Source organism: Melanostigma gelatinosum (assembly GCF_949748355.1).
Source record: "Melanostigma gelatinosum genome assembly, chromosome: 23".
In the NCBI taxonomy this organism is placed as follows: domain Eukaryota; kingdom Metazoa; phylum Chordata; class Actinopteri; order Perciformes; family Zoarcidae; genus Melanostigma; species Melanostigma gelatinosum.
Window position 1 is genome coordinate 12,067,100 of NC_136656.1, and position 24,636 is coordinate 12,091,735.

Below are 24,636 nucleotides of genomic sequence, written 5' to 3' on the forward strand. Positions count from 1 at the left end.
TGACATTCCTAGGATATAGTAATGAGAAGAAGCTAAACTAAGATTGCTTTTAGCTTCCAGCGTCACTGCTCCTAAGTACAGCCTAAAAGCCTAACCCAAATGGGTTATTGTTTGGTAGAGGCTCAGTTAAGACAAATATTTTAAACAAATAAAAGTGTGGACTTCAGCGGGTATGACAGGTAATACATCCTTACAAAGATCGAGTTATACCAGAGGATTTTTTTGTATCGTTTGCATCTTTCCATCAAGCCCACTTCCAGCATTCACCTTTATCACTCCTGTGACGAAGGAGGTGTGAACAAGTGAAAGCATTCCTTTTCGACGGATAATTGACATTTCACCTGATCAAAACAAATGTTTTGTGGATGAAGGAAATATTCGCACTTGCATCACGCTTTTCATCAGTTGTTAAGAAGTGTTTATCTGGGTGTAATAGACCAAATGACATTCATACAATAGCATCAGTGGGATTCAGTACTTCTGCAAATGTTTGAATTACCAAGTATTTTACTTTATTACTTTTCACTTTTAAGTGAAATGCCAGAAAAAAAACATTTAGTGTCTTTGTCTCTTGGTTCTCAGAGCACTCTCTAAATACCGTATCCCTTTGTGCTGCTGACGTCGGCTGATGAAAGCGAGTGATCTGTGGACAAGAAAACTCTAGTTGAACATTACTTCTCTCCACACTCCTTGTAACCAAGTTATTTCTGCTCTGAGGGGTTTTATACATAAGGGTGAGAAATCATATTGTGATTCTAGTGCCTCTCACCACGTGGCTTGACTCTACAGTAGAACCAATTGAATTTGCAATGGAGGGGGCAGTGACTTCTTGTTAGCCAATCAAACGCAGTCCTCTCTCTAAGAGTAGAGAACGTATGGAGGTTCTCCACATTCATTAAGACATTTTGATCACGATGACATCTCTGAACTTTGTTTTGTATCTGACTTGTCTTTGCTTGTGGAGAATAGGTAAGTTAGATATTATGTGGATGTATTAGTATCCTCATGAATATACTGTATATTCATTGCCGCTGTCATTTCAAATCATTATATAACTTCTAACATGGCATTAATTGTACTCTTTTTGGTGTCTTTTCTATTCAGCTCCGACAATTACTGACAAATTGTCTGTGCGTCAAGAGAGTGGTTTTGTATCAGCTGATGTTGGTGACAGCGTGACGTTACGGTGTTTCTATGAAGACGACGTCTTAGCTATGTTTTTCTGGTACAAGCAAACTCTGGGAAAGAAACCAAGGCTCGTCTCCAGCTTCTATAAATTTGCTACAAGCAGCAGTTTTAGTGATGAATTTAAAAACAATCCACGCTTCACGCTGGAAACTAATAACAAGAACAATCACTTGACAATCTCAGAGTTGCGCATCTCAGACTCTGCTACTTACTTCTGCATGCGTTTCTATAAATACAAGTTTGAATTTTGCGACGGCGCTACTGTCAGTGTAAAGGGTTCAGGTTTGAAAATCCCAACTTCTGTCCATCAGTCAGCGTCTGAGAGCATCCAGCCAGGAGGCTCTGTGACTCTGAACTGTACAGTTCACACTGGGACCTGTGACGGACAACACAGTGTTTACTGGTTCAAAGACTCTGAAGCATCTCATCCAGGACTCATTTACACCGATGGAGGCAGGAATGATCAGTGTGAGAGGAAACCCAACACACAGACACACACCTGCGTCTACAACCTGCCGATGAAGAGCCTGAGTCTCTCTCATGCTGGGACCGACTACTGTGCTGTTGCCTCGTGTGGACACATACTGTTTGGAAATCGGACCAACTTAGCGAGTAAGTGATGTCAAATTCTAGCAGAGAAGAAATTATTCCTATTCCCGTATCAAATGTGTAGATAAAGGCAAATGAAAACACCAAGGAGTCCAACAGAACCATGACACAATCTTGATACGTATAGCTTTGATATGATTGAGTTTTTACTGAACGTGACAAAGTGAACGTGTCAGTGCTCTCCGGTGAACCAACTCTGCAATGGAGACACCATTTCTCAATTTCTAAACCTACTTTGGCATCTGCCGACATATACACCGATACTGATAAAAATGCAATAAGCTATCGGACGATTTATCAATCCAGCTCGACTGAAAGGTTTGTAATGTCTCATGATGTCTGGCTCTCTGTAGACGAGGTGGACTCTCCGGACTCTCTTGTGTATTTCCTGACTGCAGCTTTGGCATTCAACACTATCCTGGTTGTTTTACTGGCTTTCTCAGTGTACAAGATGAGCAAGAGAAGCAGCTGCCAGTGCACAGGTAACTAGGAATGTGTTCATCCAACAGCTTGCCTTCATTGAAGATGGTTTTGAAATAAAAAGCTTTTTCTGTTTCACAACAGAGTCTCAAAGAGTTTCAGCTTTCAGCGCAACAAATGCAGAGGTGACGATTATCTGTTCAAAATAACTGTTTAATTCTGACACATTTAAAATCACAGCAATTCATTTCTTCCATCTACTTCATTGTGATTCATACATTTAAAAAAACAAAAATGTGTTAACAGGGTTACCAAGATGCAGACAACCTCCATTATGCTGCTTTGAGGGATCACAGGGCCAACGGACCAAGAAGACAGAGAGACAACACCAAGACTGAATGTGTGTACTCCAGTGTAAGGCTGTAGAGCTGGACATGATTCATTTCTGTATATAAAGGGGTGTATAACAAATAACAATCATGAAAATGAGAAATTGTCTGCTGTGAATATTATATGACCAGGGCTTTTATTGTGAAAGGTAAGAATGGAGGGAGAGGATCAATGATGCCATGATCAAAGATGAAAGGAGAAATACAGTTTTCCATCTTGGTTCAGACTATGGAACCTACAAAATATAGAGGTGGAAATTATTCTCATAAAAAAAACCTTTTTATAGGTTTTACTTGTTTTTGCATGTTGTAACAAACACACTGATGTAAGAATCTTTGTATAGCCTCCCTTGTGGTTTGCAGTCAACAGATGAGATCTATGTGTGCTTTGAGAAGGCCGGACATATGCATGCTTTCGAACCTATGCTCTTTGTTTTGGTGTCTGTGTGGTTTTAAGCAGGATGTCTTCACATTGTAACTTCGTTTTCGTTTCTAAAATCCATTGTTTTCAACCAAATGCTACTGTGAGTTTTATTTTCTATAATTGACCAATCATTTAATCCAATCATGTCACACTACAGTACTATTCAGCAATAACATCACAATCAGGCAACTGCTGCACGCGTCTAACTTAAATCTCCAGGAGCTCTACCTGTAAGTTCGTTGTGTGTGTCAATGAACACACATGAAAGTGAATGCGGGTGGGAAGCCAGTGAGGGATCGAGTCCTTTTTAGTGCACGAGCTTCTTGATTACAGGTCAAAAGAAGCGACTGGTGACAGTCAGAGGATGGCCGTCCTCCCCCTCGTAAACAGAGTTAAAAGTGACAAGAACTGCAGTAAACAGGGAATGAGCGAGTGAGTGAAAAAAAAATGTAAAAATGTATTTAAGTAGAAAACTAATAAGCGTCACATTGTATAAACAGCAGGTTGCAGTGAGCGTGCAGTTTCAGAATTGTATTGTTACAGTGTTGTCAAAATATGCCAGTTGATCAGATCTGAGTATAATGAGGGAATAATAATGTAAAAGAAAATGGGAAAGTAATCAGGCTTTGCTCTGGGCCTAAGTTGGGTAAAGCCTTGTTTAAAATAGCATTGTAAATTTAGGCACGATACTTTGTCTCTGTTTCGGTTTTGGAAACAGAATTATTAAAAATGCATCCCCATGCTTTCAGTGCAAAGACATTTGCACTGAAATGAACAAGGTGTCGGCCCTGACTTGACTCGGCTGTGACTGTAGTATTGGAAAACTCGTGGTGAAGAGCAAGCTGAAGTTAGAATGCTTTGCGCTGTAGGGTAGCTTTGAAGACGTACAATAACTAAGCATGGAAACGCGTTTCTGACGCTGCTGCTCCTCCTATGAATGCAGAAAATATACATTGCAATACATTTAGACTGTTTAACCTTCACCCCCATGCTTTATCTTCGTATCTCTGTCAGTGCAGCAGCTGTGGTTTTCAGCAGGATGTCGACGTGGTTGCACTGCCACATACATGCTCCTTTAGCCAAAGACCACTAAAATATCCAAGAACAGTGGAGTGCTTAGAAGTCAAAAAGCAAAGAGCAATAATACTTATACTAAAGCTAAGACAACTACTGATGGTAATTTTGAGAAGAAGACGAATAAGAAGATTACTTAGCTGAAATACTATTTAGAGTACTACTTACAACAACATAAACAATGGATAGAACACACAAGTTGCACGGGGCATTTTGAAACATCAGAATATCACTCACTTTTCAGCCACATGTGCAGTACCTGGTGAAAAAGTTGAGGTTAAAACTGGGTTTTTAGTTTCGAAATAAGCTGTGCTTTTCAACTCGTGAAAAAAGCAATTAGTTGCTGCTACTTTGTTACCTGTGTTGGACTATGGTGACCTTCTTTACATGCATGCCTCTGATAACTATCTTCGTATGGTGGACACAGCTTACCATGCTTCACTGCGCTTCATTACCAATTGTAAAGCTCTGACTCACTGTGAGTTATACTCGCGGGGAGGATGGCCTGCTCTGGCCACCCGTAGGCTCTGCCATTGGTACACCTTTATTTATAAGGCAATCCTTGGTCTGCTACCAAGCTACCTGTGTGTCTTCATCATGCAGAAAAGTGTCGGGCAATACTCCTTGCGTTCTCAGGACTTCTTTATGCTCACTGTCCCAAATGCCAGAACGGAAATGGGAAAAGGGGCTTTTGTGTACTCTGCACCCTCATCATGGAATATGTTAAAACTCAAAGAACTGATACCACTTACTGCTTTTCAATCTAAAATGAAAGAAATAGAGGCAGGTTCCCAAAAATGTCAATGTTTTTTAAATGAACTCGGTTACGTCACTGTCTCTTAACTTTGAGCTTCTTTTAACTTGTCTTGTTGTGTGTTTTCTGTCTGTAACTATGTGTTTCTTATGTCTTGGCCAGGTCTCCCTTGAAAAAGAGATTTTTAATCTCAATGGGACTCACCTGGTTAAATAAAGGTTTAAATTAAAAAAAATCAGAAGCTGACATATACAAATTACCATTATTAGTTTTGTTAATAATAAGTATTAAAAGATTACGAGCTGATCGCGCAGGTGGTTTTAAGTCTGTTAAACTTCAGTTCAGCAAAAGTCTTCAAAACCATGATATTCAGAGTCGGCAATCCAGGAAGATAAGTCTACTCGGCTCATAGATATTCTTCATTTTACAAATGCTCAACATTACTATTGCTGATGTTTTTTGGGGGGGGGGGGGGGGTTTACAGATAAATTATCAGACCTATATGTGTCTGTATGAGCTAATGATAAAATGTTGAGCGTAATTACACTTCACTGTAAGTCATTACTAGTGTACATTACTGTGTATACCTGTGATCTATTTTCCCATTATTTATACATAATGCCAAGATACAGAGCCATTGCTTTCTACATGTGCCTCTCTCACCATGTGAATCTTTTCATGAACCAAACTTGACTCTATAGATGGAAGTGAGCGTGTGATCAGGTTTCCTAAGTAGGACGTACAGCACAGTGTCACATCAGGTTGGCCAATCAAACGCAGTCTTGTCTCTAAAGAGTGGAGAAAGTATTCGATTCTCTTCATTCAACACAAGAATTTGAACACGATGACATCTCCAAGGTTTGCCTCCTATGTGACATGGTTGTTGTTGTGGACAGTGGGTGAGTTGTGTTTTTGTGTTTCTAACTTTTCATAGATACAGACATTATATATACACACAGTATATATATATATATATATATATATATATATATATGTATGTATATGTATATGTATATATATGTATATATGTATATATATATATATATATATACATATATATATATATATATATGTATGTATGTATATATATGTATATATATGTATATATATGTATATGTATATATATGTATATATGTATATATATATATATATATATACATATATATATATATATATATATGTATGTATGTATATATATGTATATATATGTATATATATGTATATGTATATATATGTATATATGTATATATATATATATATACATATATATGTATATATATATATATATATATATATATATATATATATATATATATATATATGTATGTATATATATATATATATGTATATATATATATATATATATATATATATATATATATGTATGTATGTATATATATGTATATGTATATATATGTATATATATATATATGTGTGTGTGTATATGTATATATATATATATCTGTACAATGTATCAGAAATAATTGTGTATTTACTTTGTCTCTCATTTCACTTCAGCTCATGCGACTGATCTGAAATTGTCCTCATCTGTGCGTCAAGACACTGGTTTTGTATCAGTTAATGTTGGAGAGAAAACGACTTTGCGCTGTCTCTATAAGAGTGATGATCCAGCATGGCTTTACTGGTATAAGCAAACGCTGGGACAGAAACCAAAGCTGATCTCCACCTTCTATGTGTACAATACAAAACCCACTTTTTATCATGAATTGAAGAACAATTCACGCTTCAAACTGGATGTTGAAAACGGTCAAAATCACTTGACAATTTTTGATTTGCACATTTCAGACTCAGCAACATACTACTGTGCAAGTAGCATTACATTTGTGTTGACTTTTGCAGAGGGCACTGTTCTCAGTGTAAAGGGTTCAGGTTTGAAAATCCCAACTTCTGTCCATCAGTCAGCGTCTGAGAGCATCCAGCCAGGAGGCTCTGTGACTCTGAACTGTACAGTTCACACTGGGACCTGTGATGGACAACACAGTGTTTACTGGTTCAAAGACTCTGAAGAATCTCATCCAGGACTCATTTACACCGATGGAGGCAGGAATGATCAGTGTGAGAGGAAACCCAACACACAGACACACACCTGTGTCTACAACCTGCCGATGAAGAGCCTGAGTCTGTCTCATGCTGGGACCTACTACTGTGCTGTTGCCTCGTGTGGACACATACTGTTTGGAAACGGGACCAAGCTGGACTTTGAGGGTGAGTAACACTCCTGCTCATCGGATGAATAGTTGTTGTTTTTTTCAATCAAACTTAACATGAAGACAGAGATAAAAAGCTGAAAGCTCCATTTCTGGTGTCTGACTCTGCAGATGAGCTGGCCTCTCTTGTCCTGGTGTATTGCTTAAGTGGAGCTTTGGTATTCACCACCATCCTGGTTCTTTTACTGGGTTTTTTGGTCTACAAGGTGAACAAGAAAAACATCTGTCAATGTTCAGGTGAGTCGTTCTGTTTGTATCTGGTAGCTTGTATTTACTAAATATAACTTTTGAATAAAGGAGTATTTCTGTCTTTCACGACCAGAGTCTCACGCAAGATCATCAGCTCCCTCCACTGCAAATACAGAGGTGAACTTTATCTCATGTTTTATATTATCATGGATATTGTTTTTAATTTCGATATCCCAATCCACTTCTTTATATTTTGTTAGCAGGGTTACCGAAATGCGGACAGCCCTCATTATGCTGCTCTGAGTGTCAACCTGCCCATGGGAACAAGGAGACAGAGGAACACCAATGATGAATGTGTGTACGCCAGCGTGAAGCTGTAGAACCCGTCGTGTGCCCTTTATATGTGATGTAGATATAGAAGTCGATTTTGAGATATATTTATGGATCTTCCTTGTTGTCTACAGTAAAAAGATGCATCCCAGTATTAGTAGGAATTATGTTCATATTTACACTAACACAATTTACAACCGGTGCCAACATTCTGTACCAATGCAGGAAGTGTGCCTTTTATGTAGTTAGGCGGTAAGTATGGCAAGCAATTTGGAAGTATGTGCTTTTGTATGTCCACTGTATGTTGTTAGTGATCAAATAAAGCTAATATGTGTATGTGACACTTGATCTTGGGACAATATATTATGCGCATGTGTGTTCTCTCACTGGTAGCAATCCCCCTGGGTTATTCATTATTGGGAGGGTAAGTGGTAAAAATGAATTGTTCTGGGAAAGTATCGTGGATCAGGAGCATGCTCAGACCAGAATTATCTTTCACTGCTGGCTTGCTTGTTTGTGTGCGTTGATCGGGTCTTAGTTGGGTCTCTTGTTGGATTGTTCGAGTTGCGGAGGTGTGTGAAGGGATCAGGCGTTACTACCACACCATTACAAGAGTGTGTCAGTGTAACCATCATAGCAACACAAATCTGTCAGACCTGTCACATTCTCAGTGTTTAAAACTGAAACAGAGAAAAGTCTCGTGTTGAGGACGCATTTTTGAATTGAAAATTACAACCATTGTCCATTTTTATGGTGACATCTTGTATGCCATTGGCTGCACCGTAGACCAGGCCTTCACCAGATTACAGTCTGCTTTTTACGACCTCCAGACCCCTTTTATGAATTCAAAGCTTTTTCTAATCTCAAAATAGGCATAAATGTGTGCATTTCACAAGAGTGAGGAGCTTTGATTTTCCTCCCATTGTCCCATAGTCTTAATGGAAATCTAACAGTTGAACTATAACAATATACTTGCATCTTTAAACAATCGCTTGCCGAAGCCAGTCGGGAGAAGAGCGAAAACATCTTTTCCACTAAGAAAAGCCTTCAGTGGCATTCTTTGCTCTTCTTTCAATGAAGAAATACTCTCCACTTCTGATATAACTGATGCTACTGCACCAACTGCTCTATCCTCTTCAGGAGCCCTCGTTGTTGTTAAGAACAACCAGTCTCTCTGTGTCGTCCTGCACACACCTAAACCACGCCTGTAGCTGTCAGTAGCTCCTCACAGGACACTGATTGCTCCCGTCTCTGGCTGACCGGGCACACACACATTACTTGAAGCCCGATAAAATGGATTGTCATGCGATATGTGATCTAGCTTGATCTTGTGAGAATCCAGCTGCGTGCCATTTCTAGTCTGCCTCTAAACTGTCATCTGTCATGAGCACACTCAGGCTAATTCCTAACAAGTCCGACCCAAAGCTATAGTTTTACACAACTCCACTGACTGTGCTACGGACTGAGCTGCGTCTGAGTGCACGGCAGCACTAAGGCTGGTACTGACGAGGACTGCTTCTGCTGCTTTAGCCTGCAAAGCCTTATTGAGATACAATAGTTACTGTATGCTTAAATGTTGTGTGCCTATAGTCTATGAACATACGTAGAAAATAAGTGAAGTATGCATTGCCCTCTTTTTACCCGCCATTCTTTTTGTATTGTATCTCTTTGGGTGCTGGGTACATGTTGTGGTTTCCAGCAGGAAGTAAGGATGTAAGCGCTTACATAAGAGTATCTCTGAAGTAAAACACCACTTTAGCCACTTGAAGCAAATGTTTCAAAATCTGACATTCGGCTATATAAATACAATTGATTTAACGTTTCTCAAAAACAGCACAATCTTAATTTGGTCAACTTTATATGGTGGTATTGATTCTGTAAGACAAAAAGCCTGCCGTTTAAAAATGAAAAGCATGTCCAGCTTTATGCCCAGTGGAAGTTATTAATGTAAATAGAGCTGATTCTATTGGACTTCTGCTGCCAGTCCAGTCAGTGTAATTAATGGAATCGAAGGGCTGATTATAGCGCTCAAAACATCAAATCTTCAATGTCACACATTATGTGTGGTTTTGAATCTGTGGCGAACTCTATGTCCTTAAGTAGGACATAGAGTTCAGTGTCACCTCTGGTTGGCCAATCAAATTCAGTCTCGTCTCCAAAGAGTGGAGAAAGGGTCGACGGTCTTTTCATTTCTCACAGCAAAATGAACATGATGACATCTCCAGCGTTGGCTCTCTGTCTCACATGTATGATGTGGGGGGAAATGGGTGAGTTCAAACTTCAAGTGTACGGTCACTTCTCAAACGAATGTTTCTCATATTTTAATTCGGCTGAATTCTGCCACACTTTTTTAAATCTACATTTGCTTCGTCTCTTTATTTTAATCCAGCTCAGACGACCGATCTGGATTTCTCCTCATCCGTTCAGCAAGAGATTGGTTTTGTGTCGGTTAAAGCCGGGGATGACTTGACGTTGCCGTGTATCTATAAAGGCATTGTTGCTGCAAGGCTCTACTGGTACAAGCAAACGCTGGGAGAGAAACCAAAGCTCATCTCTACCTTCTATACGTATGATAACAAGAAATATTTCTACGGTGAATTCAAGAACAACTCACGCTTTACATTGGATACTGAAAATACCAATCACCTATCAATCGCAGACTTGCACATTTCAGACTCAGCTACTTACTTCTGCGTTAGTTGCTATCTCTACACATTGGACTTTGCGGTGAGCTTTACTGTCAGTGTACAGGATTCAGGTTTGAACGTCCCAGCTTTGGTCCATCAGTCAGCACCTGAGAGCATCCAGCCAGGAGGCTCTGTGACTCTGAACTGTACAGTTCACACTGGGACCTGTGACGGACAACACAGTGTTTACTGGTTCAAAGACTCTGAAGCATCTCATCCAGGACTCATTTACACCGATGGAGGCAGGAATGATCAGTGTGAGAGGAAACCCAACACACAGACACACACCTGCGTCTACAACCTGCCGATGAAGAGCCTGAATCTGTCTCATGCTGGGACCTACTACTGTGCTGTTGCCTCGTGTGGACACATACTGTTTGGAAACGGGACCAAGCTGGACTTTGAGGGTGAGTAACACTCCTGCTCATCGGATGAATAGTTGTTGTTTTTTTCAATCAAACTTAACATGAAGACAGAGATAAAAAGCTGAAAGCTCCATTTCTGGTGTCTGACTCTGCAGATGAGCTGGCCTCTCTTGTCCTGGTGTATTGCTTAAGTGGAGCTTTGGTATTCACCACCATCCTGGTTCTTTTACTGGGTTTTTTGGTCTACAAGGTGAACAAGAAAAACATCTGTCAATGTTCAGGTGAGTCGTTCTGTTTGTATCTGGTAGCTTGTATTTACTAAATATAACTTTTGAATAAAGGAGTATTTCTGTCTTTCACGACCAGAGTCTCACGCAAGATCATCAGCTCCCTCCACTGCAAATACAGAGGTGAACTTTATCTCATGTTTTATATTATCATGGATATTGTTTTTAATTTCGATATCCCAATCCACTTCTTTATATTTTGTTAGCAGGGTTACCGAAATGCGGACAGCCCTCATTATGCTGCTCTGAGTGTCAACCTGCCCATGGGAACAAGGAGACAGAGGAACACCAATGATGAATGTGTGTACGCCAGCGTGAAGCTGTAGAACCCGTCGTGTGCCCTTTATATGTGATGTAGATATAGAAGTCGATTTTGAGATATATTTATGGATCTTCCTTGTTGTCTACAGTAAAAAGATGCATCGCCGAGGTTGTTTTGTCTCATTGGAGCTTAAAAGCGACATGTTTCTGTCTGTCCCTCTGCAGATGAGCTGGACTCTCTTGTCTCGGTGTATCTCTTGAGTGGAGCTTTGACGTTCACCACCATCCTGAGTGTTTTACTGGCTCTCTCAGTGTGCATGATGAACAAGAGAAACAGCTGCCAAAGCACAGGTAACTAGCGCTGTTTGTATCTGGCAGCTTGTGTTCACTGAATTTGGCTTTTGAATAAAAAAGATGTTTCTGTTTTACAACCAGAGTCTCATGCAGGATTCCCAGCTCCCTCCACAGCAAACGCACAGGTAAATAAAAATGTAATTAAATTAACTGATGAATTACCATTCAGACACCTTTTTTCATTGACAATGCATTGTTTCCTGGATATTGTTTAATCTAATAATGATCAAATGATGTATGATTTGTTACCAGGGTTACCAAACTGCAGAGATCCTGTATTATGCGTCTTTAAGTGTCGACCTGCACAACGGATCAAGAAGACAGAGGGATCAGACCTGGAGTGAATGTGTGTACTACAGCGTGAAGCAGTAGAACTGGACATATTGTATTTCTACTTTTGATCAACACAGTGTTTTCTCAGTGTAATGGAGATTTATATCTAAGTTGGAAATAAATTCTTCATAGTCTGCAGCCAATATTAAATATTTCTATTCTTCGCTAATGTGCATATTTAGGATACTCATGTGTTGTCTGTGTGGTCTGGAGAAGGTTATTAAACATTGTATCTCGTTAATTTTTACAAATAAATGTGTTTTATGTCTTAACCAGTATATTTAGAAGCTCAGATTCACCGACCGTGTAAAAGTCCCTCAATTGCTTCTAGCTTTACGATCAACTTATACTTTATGTGTTCATCCTCATTGTTGTTGTCTATAACCTAATCACATGTGGGTTTTTGTATGTGAAATTCATGTCATCAAAGATAAAAAATAAACACATTTCAAATTTGCAGCATTGAGCTTGAAACTATTTATGTGCACATGATGATTAAGAGGCTTCTTCAAACATGTTTAACAGTAGTTGACCTCACCCACACCAGCAAGTTGCGAAACTCAATTGTTCCGGCACAAGAAGGTGTTTCTTTTAGTGACCTAAGAGCTCAGACTGTTACTGTCAGAGTCCTGTATGATCCCATAGTTCACCTTCACCATAGATCTGCTGTGGTCTCACAACAGCCCTGTTCTCATTCAACTGTCAAGTGAATTTTAAATGAACTTTTGAAATGTGCAAAAAAGAAATGCCAATTAGACGGATTTCCATCAACTGGTTTGGAGCGATAAACTAGGCTGTGTAGTTTTGTCAACTTGGCAAAAATGAAGAGAGGTCCTCATGAATTAGTTTCAATTGGGCAAGTTTAAATTGTCCTTCATGTCGACTGGTGTTGGCCATGTTTCATGTTGTTTGGTGACAAAGACAATATCAATATACATCCATAAAGACGCTGACAGAAGAAACAGCTGATCAGTCATGTGAGTGACGTGAGAACAAACGCCAAAAACCACCTCTAGCGGGCATAAAAACATTTTGCACAATTGAGGAAATTTTGTCAGGATTTTCGGCTGAAGTACTTCTGGCTTTTAATCTGTGTTACACGTAGTTGTACTGATATGCACAATATATCGGTGGCCAATATATATTTGGCTGTTAAGGAAGACCATTTATCTCGTATTATTGTTTTAATAATGGTATTCCAATTGATAACTAATAATGAATGAAAGATGCCACAAAGCTGTTGGTCAGTTTACAGTAAAAGAAGTTTATGTTCGCGACATCAGAATGTATTTGGCAAAGGTGTTTCCACATCCTATTTGCCCATCAACTCTTTTACGACAAAGGCCAAAAAACACCTCAAGCGTTCACAACGTTTTTTTTGCACAAATAAGGAAATTTTGTTTTATTTTGCCTTTTTTAGACAGGATTTTCGGCTGAAGTTTTTCTGGCTTTTCTGCGTTACACGTGGTTGTACTGAGGGATGCACAATATATCAGTGGCCAATATATATTTGGCTGTTAAGGAAGATCATTTATCAAGTATTATTGTGTTAATAATGGTATTTCAGCTGATAACTATGATAATGAATGAAAGATGCCACAAAGCTGTTGGTCAGGTTACAGTAAAAGACTTGCTGCCTCTCTAAACGCTGGAGTCAAACAGCAGCTGAAAGACAACACATCATGAAAAACTCTCTTCTTCAGTGCTTGTGCAAATATATTTGGGTATCTGGATTATGAAATAAGACATCCAGTCAGTTCTTTGTGGGCCGTCCAGATCAGAAAACATGTGATTCAACAAGCCTTTCAGATTTGGCTCCACTTGCACATGCAGGTTCCTCAGAATAAACCGCCCCCATCAGAGTATCTCCACCCACAGCTTGAGAACTACCTTCACAACAGTGCTGCATATTTACCTCATGAGCCAATCAGAGCAGACTGGGCTTTACAGGAGGGGGACTTAAAGGTACAGTGCGTGGCATTTCAGGGGATCTATTAGCAGAAATGGAATATGATGATTATGACAATGTTTTTATTGATGTCTTTATTAGTCTAACAGTATGTAAAGTTATTAGTGTTTTGGTAGCATTACATGCTGATCAATAAAAAATACATCTTTGAATCTGGTTCCAACGAGCAGACTGAACAGTGTTTTTGTCTGAACAGGGGGCGCATACAGTATATATTTGATCCTTCTCACCATCTCTGGGATTCCTCCTCCACATTTTTGCTTATTTTTCTTGGACCACATTTCCCTCAGCTGTCTAGTTCTATTTACATCCATGTTCTGACCCTCCTCTTCCTGTCCACAGTTTACCAGGTGGAGCGATACACACTTAGGGTCATACAGAGAGGCCTGATTGTTATTTTATTTGAATTATTCGTGCAGCCTTAGAAGAATACATTTTTTATTATGATTAATATCAAGAAAATAATCCTCTTTAGCTCCCTACTGCAGCTTGAAAAGAGAGCTGAGTATATCAGTAGTATCAAGTATGGATGCTTGGATGGAACTGCTTAAAATACTGTTTTGTTACCTTTCTATTAAACACAGTGATTATAACTGCACTGTCACGTCACAGATGTGTTTGTATTTGATACAAATTTCCAGTGATTTAAACCGTTATGTTCCTCATACATCTCGAAATATGTGAACCTGTTCCTCAAACAGGTTCACATGTTTGACTCTATAGGTTTGACTCACAGATTTGACTCTATAAGTGGCAGTGAGCATGTGATCAAGTTTCCTAAATAGGATGTAGTGTCACTCTTTGCCGGCCAATCAAACAGTCTTGTGAGTGAAACGTGTAGAAGGGATCTAGATTGTTCTCATTCAACACAAGAATTTGAACACGATGACATCTCCAGAGTTTGTCTTCTATCTGACATGTTTGTTCTTGGGGAAAATGGGTGAGTTGTGTTTTTTGTGATTGTAGTTTGGATCTTTTAAAGTGTGTGAACACTCCTCGTGACATTGCTTCTGTTGTGTTGATTCATGTTATCATGAAGTGTATTTGCTTCGTCTTTCCTATCACTACAGTTCAGACGACGGATCTGAATCTCTCCTCGTCTGTTCATCAAGAGAATAGTTTTCTATCGGTTCAAACTGGGGAAAACTTGACGTTGCAATGTTTCTATGAAGAGGTTCTTGCAGTAAGGCTTTACTGGTTTAAACAGATTATTGGGCAGAAACCACGGTACATCTCTACCTTCTACAAGTACGCCACAAAAGCAACTTTTCATGCTGAATTCAAGAATCCACGCTTCACATTGGACGCTGCAGTCGGTAAATATCACTTGAGGATAACAGATCTGCAAATTTCGGACACAGCTACTTACTACTGCGCAAGTAGCTATACAGTCGACTTGGATTTCAAGGAGGGCACTACTGTCAGTGTAAAGGGTTCAGGTTTCAACGTCCCAGCTTTGGTCCATCAGTCAGCATCTGAGAGCATCCAGCCAGGAGGCTCTGTGACTCTGAACTGTACAGTTCACACTGGGACCTGTGACGGACAACACAGTGTTTACTGGTTCAAAGACTCTGAAGCATCTCGTCCAGGACTCATTTACACCGATGGAGGCAGGAATGATCAGTGTGAGAGGAAACCCAACACACAGACACACACCTGTGTCTACAACCTGCCGATGAAGAGCCTGAATCCGTCTCATGCTGGGACCTACTACTGTGCTGTTGCCTCGTGTGGACACATACTGTTTGGAGACGGGACCAAGCTGGACTTTGAGGGTGAGTGACTTGAGAGGTTTTGTTATGTATTCATATTCATACAGTCAGTATACTGCCACAGGCAATATAAAATATATGTAAAAATATATATTGTCTTATTGTCAGTAATCAACTCAGGAAGATTCATGTTGATCTATTAGATAACATTTCACCCTATTCACATGTTGGGTCTCCTCTTAAGACTTCAGCTCTGTAATGTCTCCTGGTGTCTGTCTCTCTACAGATGAGGAGGACTCTCTTGTCTTGGTGTATTTCTTGAGTGGCGCTTTAGCATTCACTATCATCCTGAGTGTCTTACTGGTGTTCTTACTCTGCATGATGAACAAGAGAAACCGCTTTGAATGTACAGGTACTGTAACTACTATTCTTTGTGGCTGACAGTGTGTGCTCACTTAACACGGTTTTATAGTGCGCGGCACTTTTTATTCTTTTTCTTTTTCAGAGTCTCATGCAACATGTTCAGCTCCCACCACAACAAATGCAGAGGTATTTTTTGTGCAGATGATCTACTGTTTTACCATTCAAACATTCAGGCACAGCAATGCTTCTGGACACCGTTTTTATATGTCTCTCAAGTACGATATTGTGGTTTATATTTTGTTACCAGGGTGAACTAAATGAAGAAAACATCCATTACGCGGTTGTAAGGGAACACAGGGTCAACAGCTCTAGAAGACAAAGGAACATCACAGAGACTGAATGCACGTACTCAAGTATAAAGCAGTAGAAGTGTACATGCTTCCAAGTGTTTCCAAGCAAACCCATGAGACACTGAGGTCGTCTTATCATTATGTCTTTCTTGTGACTATGAGTTGAAGCAGCCAGTGTTACTCCTTTCCTCAAAGATGTGTTGATTCAAACTGTTACTTTAGGGCTTTGGTTTGCATTGGCTTGGACTGAACTAACTGTATTGAACGGGAAAAAGTTAAATTAAATGAACTGATGAATTACCATTCAGACACGTTTTTCAAATTGGACAATGCATTGTTTCCTGGATATTGTTTAATCTACTAATGATCAAATTATATATGATCTGTTACCAGGGTTACCAACATGCAGAAATCCTGTATTATGCGTCTTTAAGTGTCCACCTGCATAACCGATCAAGAAGACAGAGGGATCCGACCTGGAGTGAATGTGTGTACTACAGCGTGAAGCAGTAGAACTGGACAAATTACATTTGTACTTTTGAGCAAGACAGTGTTTTCTCTTTCAAAGTGAAATGGAGATGTATATCTTAGTTGGAAATCAATAGGATTTTATATCGTCTTCGTAGTCTGCAGCCAATATAAAATATTTCTATCCTTCGCTAATGTGCATATTTAGGATACTCATTTGTTGTCTGTGTGGTCTGAAGAAGGTTAATAAACCATGTATCTAGTTCATTCTTACAAATAAATGTTTTTTTATGTCTTAACCAGTATATTTAGAAGCTCAGATCCGACCCTGTAAAAGTCACTCAAATGCTTCTAGCTTTAAGATCAACTTATACTTTTTGTGTTCATCCTCATTGTTGTTTTCTAAAACGTATTATATCATGTGGGTTTTTGTATGTGAAATTCATGTCATCAATGATAAAAAATAAACATATTTGAAATTTGGAGCACTTTGAGCTTGAAACTATTTCCGTTGCTGCCTTGCTGCGTTCTGTTGCTGTGTTCTGTTGCTGCGTTCCGTTGCTGCGTTCCGTTGCTGCGTTCCGTTGCTGCGTTCAGTTGCTGCGTTCAGTTGCTGCATTGTTGCACTGCGTTGCTGCATGCCGTTGTTGCGTTCCGTTCCATTGTTGCTTGCTGTGATCCGTTGCTGCGATTCGTTGTTGCTTGCTGCATTGCCGCGTTCCGTTCCGATGCCGCGTTCTGTTGCCGCGTTCCGTTCCGTTGCCGCGTTCCGTTCCGTTGACGCTCAGGGAGGGGGACAGTGGAAAGAAGACCTGGCAACCCGGTGCCTGGGTATAGGCAGAAGAAGGGTGGTGTAAGGGGACAGCGAAGGGACAGACGGTTGAATCCGGCCAGGAGGTGGGATGGAATACTGTGGAATTGAAGGGAGGAAGCGAGAGTCGTCATCCTGTTGCCGCTATGGAAAGTTGAGTTTGCCTGAGGTAGTGGAAGGGGATGAGAGGTGACGCGCTGCAACCTGGCAACCCGGAACTTTGTGGGTTGGAGGGCGGAACTTGGGGGTGCTTGGTGGCGTCACGGTCGTTGACGTTACGTCGGTGTGTTTTTGGATGTAGGTACGTTTGTGTATTTTTTTTGTTTTTTAGCCTGTCTTTAGGAAAGTTATGAGGAGTTGGCACGGTTTTGCTTTGTTGCTTCCATGCTCTTAGCAGGCGGACTATGGTCCAGTTGGAGATCTCAGCTAGTGCGTCTTCGATAGGGGACCTGCTGGAGCACGGAGGGGTTAGGGTTAGGGCTTACCCCAGGCTGTTGTCAGCAGGGGGGGGAACTGCTGAGATGGACGGGGGACATCGTCGGGCGGTGGCAAGAGCACTTTGAGGAACTCCTAAACCCGACCAACATGTCCTCTGCAGAGGAGGCATCGCCTGAGTACCTAGGGGGAGGCTCACCCATATCCCTGGCAGAGGCCGCTGAGGTAGTTGGGCTGTCCTGGCTGACACGCCTCTTCAATGTCGCATGGGGTTCGGGATCAGTGCCCATGGACTGGCAGACCGGGGTGGTGGTTCCCATCTTCAAAAAGGGGGACCGGAGAGTGTGCTCGAATTACCAGGGTATCACACTACTCAACCTCCCGGGGAAGGCTTATGCCAGGGTGCTGGAAAGGAGGCTCCGACCATTTGTCGACCCTCAGATTCAAGAGGAGCAATGTGGATTCTGTCCCGGCCATGGAACAGTGGACCAGCTCTTTACCCTCGCAAGACTACTGGAGGGGTTCTGCGAGTTTGCCCAACCAGTCTACATGTGCTTTGTGGACTTGGAGAAGGCTTTTGACCGGGTCCCTCAGGGGTTCTTGTGGGGGGTTCTGCGGGAGTATGGGGTGCCGGACCCGTTACAACGGGCGATCTGGTCTCTGTGCGACTGCAGTAGGAGCTGTGTCCGCATTCTCGGCAATAAGTCAGACACGTTCCCGGTGGGTGTTGGCCTCCGCCAGGGCTGCCCTTTGTCACCGGTCCTGTTCGTGACTTTCATGGACAGGATATATAGGCGTAGCCTGGGGGCGGAGAACGTCAGGTTCGGGGGTCTCGGGATCGCCTCTCTGCTGTTTGCCGATGATGTGGTCCTGTTAGCCTCCTCGGACCATGACCTCCAGCATTCACTGGGGCGGTTTGCAGCCGAGTGTGAAGCGGCGGGGAGAGAGTTAGCACCTCCAAAATCTGAGGCCATGGTGCTCTGCCGGAAACCGGTGGATTTCTCCCTCCAGGTGGGGACGGAGTGCCTACCTCAAGCGAAGGAGTTCAAGTATCTCGGGGTCTTGTTCACGAGTGAGGGTAAGATGGAGCGGGAGATCGACAGGCGGATCGGTACGGCTGCAGCAGTAAAGCAGGCAGTGCACCGGACCGTCTTGGTGAAGAGGGAGCTGAGCCGGAAGGCAAAGCTCTCAATTTAAAAGTCGGTCTACGTTCCTACCCTCACCTATGGTCACGAACTCTGGGTCGTGACTGAAAGGACAAGGTCACGGCTACAAGCGGCCGAAATGAGTTTCCTCCGTAGGGTGGCCGGGCTCAGCCTTAGAGATAGGGTAAGGAGCTCGGACATCAGGAGGGAACTTGGAGTCGAGCCGCTACTCCTTCGCGTCGAAAGGAGTCAGCTGAGGTGGTTCGGGAATCTCATCAGGATGCCTCCTGGACGCCTCCCACTGGAGGTTTTCCAGGCACGTCCAACTGGGAAGAGACCCCGGAGAAGACGGGGTGAGAGGGAAGTCTGGGTCAGCCTGCTTGGCCTGCTGCCACCGCGACCCGACCCCGGATAAGCGGAGGAAAATGGATGGATGGATGGAACTATGATAATGAATGAAAGATGCCACAAAGCTGTTGGCCAGGTTACAGTAAAAGACCTGCTGCCTCTCTAAACGCTGGAGTCAAACAGCAGCTGAAAGACAACACATCATGAAAAATGATCTTGTTCAGTGCTTGTGCAAATATATTTGGGTATCTGGATTATGAAATAAGACATTCAGACAGTTCTTTGTGGGCTGTCCAGATCAGAAAACATGTGATTCAACAAGCCTTTCAGATTTGGCTCCACTTGCACATGCAGGTTCCTCAGAATAAACCGCCCCCATCAGAGTATCTCCACCCACGGCTTGAGAACTACCTTCACAACAGTGCTGCATATTTACCTCATGAGCCAATCAGAGCAGACTGGGCTTTACAGGAGGGGGATTTAAAGGTACAGTGCGTGGCATTTCAGGGGATCTATTAGCAGAAATGGAATATGATGATTATGACTATGTTTTTATCAATGTCTTCATTAGTCTAACACTATGTAGAGTTATTAGTACTTTGGTAGCATTACATGCTCATCAATAAAAAATACGTATTTATTTTCCTCTTTGTCTTTGAATCCGGTTCCAACGAGCAGACTGAACAGTGTTTTTGTCTGAACAGGGGGCGCATACAGTATATATTTGATCCTTCTCACCATCTCTGGGATTCCTCCTCCACATTTTCGCTTATTTTTCTTGGACCACATTTCACTCAGCTGTCTAGTTATATTTACATCCATGTTCTGACCCTCCTCTTCCTGTCCACAGTTTACCAGGTGGAGCGATACACACTTAGGGTCATACAGAGAGGCCTGATTGTTATTTTATTTTGATTGTTCATGGAGCCTTAGAAGAATACATTTTTTATAATGATTAATATTAAGAAAATAATCCTCTTTAATGTAGCACACAGTACAGTGTTATGTCTCTCTACTGCAGCTTGAACTGCAGCTGAGTATATTTCAATCAGGAGAGACTTGTTTTCTAATTTAACAATGATTTATTATACAAGCGTCAAATATGAAAAGTGCAAAGTCTTTTGGCGATTGGACTCCATCCTAAAGTACTATCACCGAGGGTAGGGATACTGAGGTCCAACAGGCCTAATCCCCCCTCGAGTCCAGACACTGGTGGTGGTGATGAAAGGAGTTGTTGCAATCTGATGATGAATCATGAGCCTGACTGTGATGCTGACTGGAGGTGACTGGGGTGGCATCTGCTTAACGCTGAAATGACAACTGACAGCAGCAGAGAGGAGAACACTTTAAAGTTTGACATCAACAATCTGATTGGCTTAAGGAAACTGTGTGCCTCTCAAACAGGTTCACATGTTTGACTCTATAGGTTTGACTCACAGATTTGACTCTATAAGTGGCAGTGAGCATGTGATCAAGTTTCCTAAATAGGATGTAGTGTCACTCTTTGCCGGCCAATCAAACAGTCTTGTGAGTGAAACGTGTAGAAGGGATCTAGATTGTTCTCATTCAACACAAGAATTTGAACACGATGACATCTCCAGAGTTTGTCTTCTATCTGACATGTTTGTTCTTGGGGAAAATGGGTGAGTTGTGTTTTTTGTGATTGTAGTTTGGATCTTTTAAAGTGTGTGAACACTCCTCGTGACATTGCTTCTGTTGTGTTGATTCATGTTATCATGAAGTGTATTTGCTTCGTCTTTCCTATCACTACAGTTCAGACGACGGATCTGAATCTCTCCTCGTCTGTTCATCAAGAGAATAGTTTTCTATCGGTTCAAACTGGGGAAAACTTGACGTTGCAATGTTTCTATGAAGACGTTTTTGCATTAAAGCTTTACTGGTTTAAACAGATTATTGGACAGAAACCACGGCACATCTCTACCTTCTACAAGTACGACACAAAAGCAACTTTTCATGATGAATTCAAGAATCCACGCTTCACATCGGACGCTGCATTCGGTAAATATCACTTGATGATAACAGATCTGCAAATTTCGGACACAGCTACTTACTACTGCGCAAGTAGCTATACAGTCGACTTGGATTTCAAGGAGGGCACTACTGTCAGTGTAAAGGGTTCAGGTTTCAACGTCCCAACTTTAGTCCATCAGTCAGCACCTGAGAGCATCCAGCCAGGAGGCTCTGTGACTCTGAACTGTACAGTTCACACTGGGACCTGTGACGGACAACACAGTGTTTACTGGTTCAAAGACTCTGAAGCATCTCATCCAGGACTCATTTACACCGATGGAGGCAGGAATGATCAGTGTGAGAGGAAACCCAACACACAGACACACACCTGTGTCTACAACCTGCCGATGAAGAGCCTGAGTCTGTCTCATGCTGGGACCTACTACTGTGCTGTTGCCTCGTGTGGACACATACTGTTTGGAGACGGGACCAAGCTGGACTTTGAGGGTGAGTGACTTGAGAGGTTTTGTTCTGTATTCATATTCATATAGTTAGTATGATAGGCAATGTACAATATATGTAAAAATATATATATTGTCTTATTGTCAGCAATCAACTCGGGAAGATTCATGTTGATATATCTATTAGTTAACTTTTGTGTCTCCTCTTAAGACTTCAGCTCTGTAATGTCTCCTGGTGTCTGTCTCTCTACAGATGAGGAGGACTCTCTTGTCTTGGTGTATTTCTTGAGTGGAGCTTTAGCATTCACTATCATCCTGAGTGTCTTACTGGTGTTCTTACTCTGCATGATGAACAAGAGAAACCGCTGTGAATGTACAGGTACTGTAACTACTATTCTTTGTGGCTGACAGTGTGTGCTCACTTAACACGGTTTTATAGTGCGCGGCACTTTTTATTCTTTTTCTTTTTCAGAGTCTCATGCAAGATGTTCAGCTCCCACCACAACAAATGCAGAGGTATTTTTTGTGCAGATGATCTACTGTTTTACCATTCAAACATTCAGGCACAGCAATGCTTCTGGACACCGTTTTTATATGTCTCTCAAGTACGATATTGTGGTTTATATTTTGTTACCAGGGTGAACGAAATGAAGAGAACATCCATTACGCGGTTGTAAGGGAACACAGGGTCAACAGCTCTAGAAGACAAAGGAACATCACAGAGACTGAATGCACGTACTCAAGTATAAAGCAGTAGAAGTGTACATGCTTCCAAGTGTTTCAAAGCAAACCCATGAGACACTGAGGTCGTCTTATCATTATGTCTTTCTTGTGACTATGAGTTGAAACAGCCAGTGTTACTCCTTTCCTAAAAGATGTGTTGATTCAAACTGTTACTTTAGGGCTTTGGTTTGCATTGGCTTGGACTGAATTAACTGTATTGAACGGGAAAAAGTTAAATTAAATGAACTGATGAATTACCATTCAGACACGTTTTTCAAATTGGACAATGCATTGTTTCCTGGATATTGTTTAATCTACTAATGATCAAATTATATATGATCTGTTACCAGGGTTACCAACATGCAGAAATCCTGTATTATGCGTCTTTAAGTGTCCACCTGCATAACCGATCAAGAAGACAGAGGGATCAGACCTGGAGTGAATGTGTGTACAACAGCGTGAAGCAGTAGAACTGGACAAATTACATTTGTACTTTTGATCAACACAGTGTTTTCTCTTTCAAAGTGAAATGGAGATGTATATCTTAGTTGGAAATCAATAGGATTTTATATCGTCTTCGTAGTCTGCAGCCAATATAAAATATTTCTATCCTTCGCTAATGTGCATATTTAGGATACTCATTTGTTGTCTGTGTGGTCTGAAGAAGGTTAATAAACCAGTCAATAAACCATGACATATATTTGCTGCTCCACTAATGGCAGCCGTCCCATTTGTTCTCGCTTGGGGGGGAAAACCCAGGAGCATCGGTGCTCCCAGTGGACCAGGCCTGTCCTTCTTAAGTAACTGTTGTAGACGTGCGCACTGCAGAAATTGGGTCAAGAAACCACACCAGGCCTACGACAAGAAACCAAACAAAATGAGGTCATGGAAAAGAGAAGGCTCTCAGCTGGCCTGCAGAGCTTTTTAGCATGGCACAATATACGCTTTGTTATGACAGTTAACTCCGTCTTAACACTAACAGAGTCACTCGCCAGAATAAATTGTCTGCACATGGGTTCTCGCTGTGTGTTTTGTTTGACATTAAGGTGAAGTAACGGCACCTATTCTGGAGTAATAGTTCTTGTTCATTACACTCGGGCTGTCGTGTACAAGCCTGGATTGGTGCAACTTGTTCAGTATCTTCAAATGATTGAATTGACTGTTAGATCATCAAAGAGATTCGTAACATTCAGTACATTGCCCATACATCCAGACGCATGCAAACGCTGCTTTTTTAAAATTTAAAAAACATGTATTTACAGGATCCACGAGTTGGGGAAATGGCATCTTTTCTGAAAATGGAGAAAATTAGCTCACCACATAATGGCCTTGTGATGCATTTTCTCATACTTCGAGGAGTGCTTACTGGCAATCCACTTCTGCTGATGAATTTCTAACATGATGGCAGTGGTAATGATCATTTGTACTGCATGGCGGTGGATGTAATTTGCCTATTCCCAGGGCAGCAACTTAGTTGTTTTATTTTTCTCATCTTCAAGGCAGTCATTCAGTAAATAGCTTTTCACAAGAGAGAATAGCGTTATGCCCCCCGGTGTAAGAAGGTTCAAGGGAAGACTTCATGTGTAGCTGCAGAATAAGGGAATTAAAAGTTTGTTGATCATTTGACGACCATATTACCTTCCTGCCACATCCCAATTCCTCTGTGCGGCTTGCAATGGCGGCTGGTCAATAGAGGGCCATCATAAATTATACAAATTGTCAATATTTGTGTTTTTGAACGATGGAATGTACCCAGTAATGTGTGTAAAATATGATATCTGCGCAAAATATATGCTTTTCCTGCTCGTGCTCTCTGTCTGTGTGCACGACACTCTGAGAACGCGCAGCTTGGGGGCCTGATCGTTTTGGCCCAAAAGAGGCGGGTCTATGAAGCAGTTTAGCCAATTGCTGATTCAAGATATAAATGAGTGACATACAATTTGGCCAATCAGCGCCCTCAAATAGATTCAGCTTGGGCCAGAACGATC

General features: G+C 41.4%; 5 protein-coding genes across 6 annotated transcripts; all 5 read left to right on the top strand.

Moving 5' to 3' along the window:
- Positions 1 to 172: 172 nt before the first annotated feature.
- Positions 173 to 2,287, top strand: LOC306796838 (uncharacterized protein; the record flags this gene model as incomplete). Its single annotated transcript, XM_079295904.1, has 3 exons — positions 173 to 179; positions 1,105 to 1,800; positions 2,151 to 2,287. The coding sequence occupies 3 exons, from the start codon at positions 173 to 175 to the stop codon at positions 2,285 to 2,287; spliced, it is 840 nt and encodes a 279-aa protein (XP_079152030.1).
- A 4,606-nt stretch (positions 2,288 to 6,893) lies between these two features.
- Positions 6,894 to 7,798, top strand: LOC306796887 (uncharacterized protein). Its single transcript, XM_079295956.1, has 4 exons — positions 6,894 to 7,084; positions 7,198 to 7,323; positions 7,409 to 7,452; positions 7,539 to 7,798. Exons 1-4 carry the CDS (start codon positions 6,985 to 6,987, stop codon positions 7,653 to 7,655), a joined length of 387 nt encoding a protein of 128 aa, XP_079152082.1. The 5' UTR covers positions 6,894 to 6,984; the 3' UTR covers positions 7,656 to 7,798.
- Positions 7,799 to 9,747: 1,949 nt separating this feature from the next.
- Positions 9,748 to 12,343, top strand: LOC306796885 (uncharacterized protein). 2 transcript variants are annotated; one of them, XM_079295951.1, is made up of 8 exons: positions 9,748 to 9,872; positions 9,995 to 10,699; positions 10,813 to 10,938; positions 11,024 to 11,067; positions 11,154 to 11,244; positions 11,431 to 11,556; positions 11,641 to 11,684; positions 11,812 to 12,343. In XM_079295951.1, exons 1-8 carry the CDS (start codon positions 9,809 to 9,811, stop codon positions 11,929 to 11,931), a joined length of 1,320 nt encoding a protein of 439 aa, XP_079152077.1. In that variant the 5' UTR covers positions 9,748 to 9,808; the 3' UTR covers positions 11,932 to 12,343. The 2 variants fall into 2 exon arrangements, with proteins under 2 accessions (XP_079152077.1, XP_079152078.1); XM_079295952.1 differs by lacking the exons at positions 10,813 to 10,938; positions 11,024 to 11,067; positions 11,154 to 11,244.
- Positions 12,344 to 14,695: 2,352 nt separating this feature from the next.
- On the top strand, positions 14,696 to 16,248 carry LOC306796839 (uncharacterized protein; the record flags this gene model as incomplete). The annotated part of the gene is made up of 4 exons (XM_079295905.1): positions 14,696 to 14,801; positions 14,932 to 15,636; positions 15,860 to 15,985; positions 16,244 to 16,248. The coding sequence occupies exons 1-4, from the start codon at positions 14,747 to 14,749 to the stop codon at positions 16,246 to 16,248; spliced, it is 891 nt and encodes a 296-aa protein (XP_079152031.1). The 5' UTR covers positions 14,696 to 14,746.
- Positions 16,249 to 21,030: 4,782 nt separating this feature from the next.
- On the top strand, positions 21,031 to 21,979 carry LOC306796840 (immunoglobulin alpha-2 heavy chain-like; the record flags this gene model as incomplete). The annotated part of the gene is made up of 2 exons (XM_079295906.1): positions 21,031 to 21,136; positions 21,267 to 21,979. The coding sequence occupies exons 1-2, from the start codon at positions 21,082 to 21,084 to the stop codon at positions 21,977 to 21,979; spliced, it is 768 nt and encodes a 255-aa protein (XP_079152032.1). The 5' UTR covers positions 21,031 to 21,081.
- Between the last annotated feature and the right edge of the window lie 2,657 nt (positions 21,980 to 24,636).

Coding starts and splice junctions, on each gene's coding strand:
- LOC306796887 (XM_079295956.1), top strand. CDS start 6,985: ATGAAGAGCCTGAGTCTGTCTCATGCTGGGACCTACTACTGTGCTGTT. Junction 7,085..7,197: donor GACCAAGCTGGACTTTGAGG/GTGAGTAACACT, acceptor CTGACTCTGCAG/ATGAGCTGGCCTCTCTTGTC. Junction 7,324..7,408: donor AAACATCTGTCAATGTTCAG/GTGAGTCGTTCT, acceptor TTTCACGACCAG/AGTCTCACGCAAGATCATCA.
- LOC306796885 (XM_079295951.1), top strand. CDS start 9,809: ATGAACATGATGACATCTCCAGCGTTGGCTCTCTGTCTCACATGTATG. Junction 11,557..11,640: donor AAACAGCTGCCAAAGCACAG/GTAACTAGCGCT, acceptor TTTTACAACCAG/AGTCTCATGCAGGATTCCCA. Junction 11,685..11,811: donor CCTCCACAGCAAACGCACAG/GTAAATAAAAAT, acceptor ATTTGTTACCAG/GGTTACCAAACTGCAGAGAT.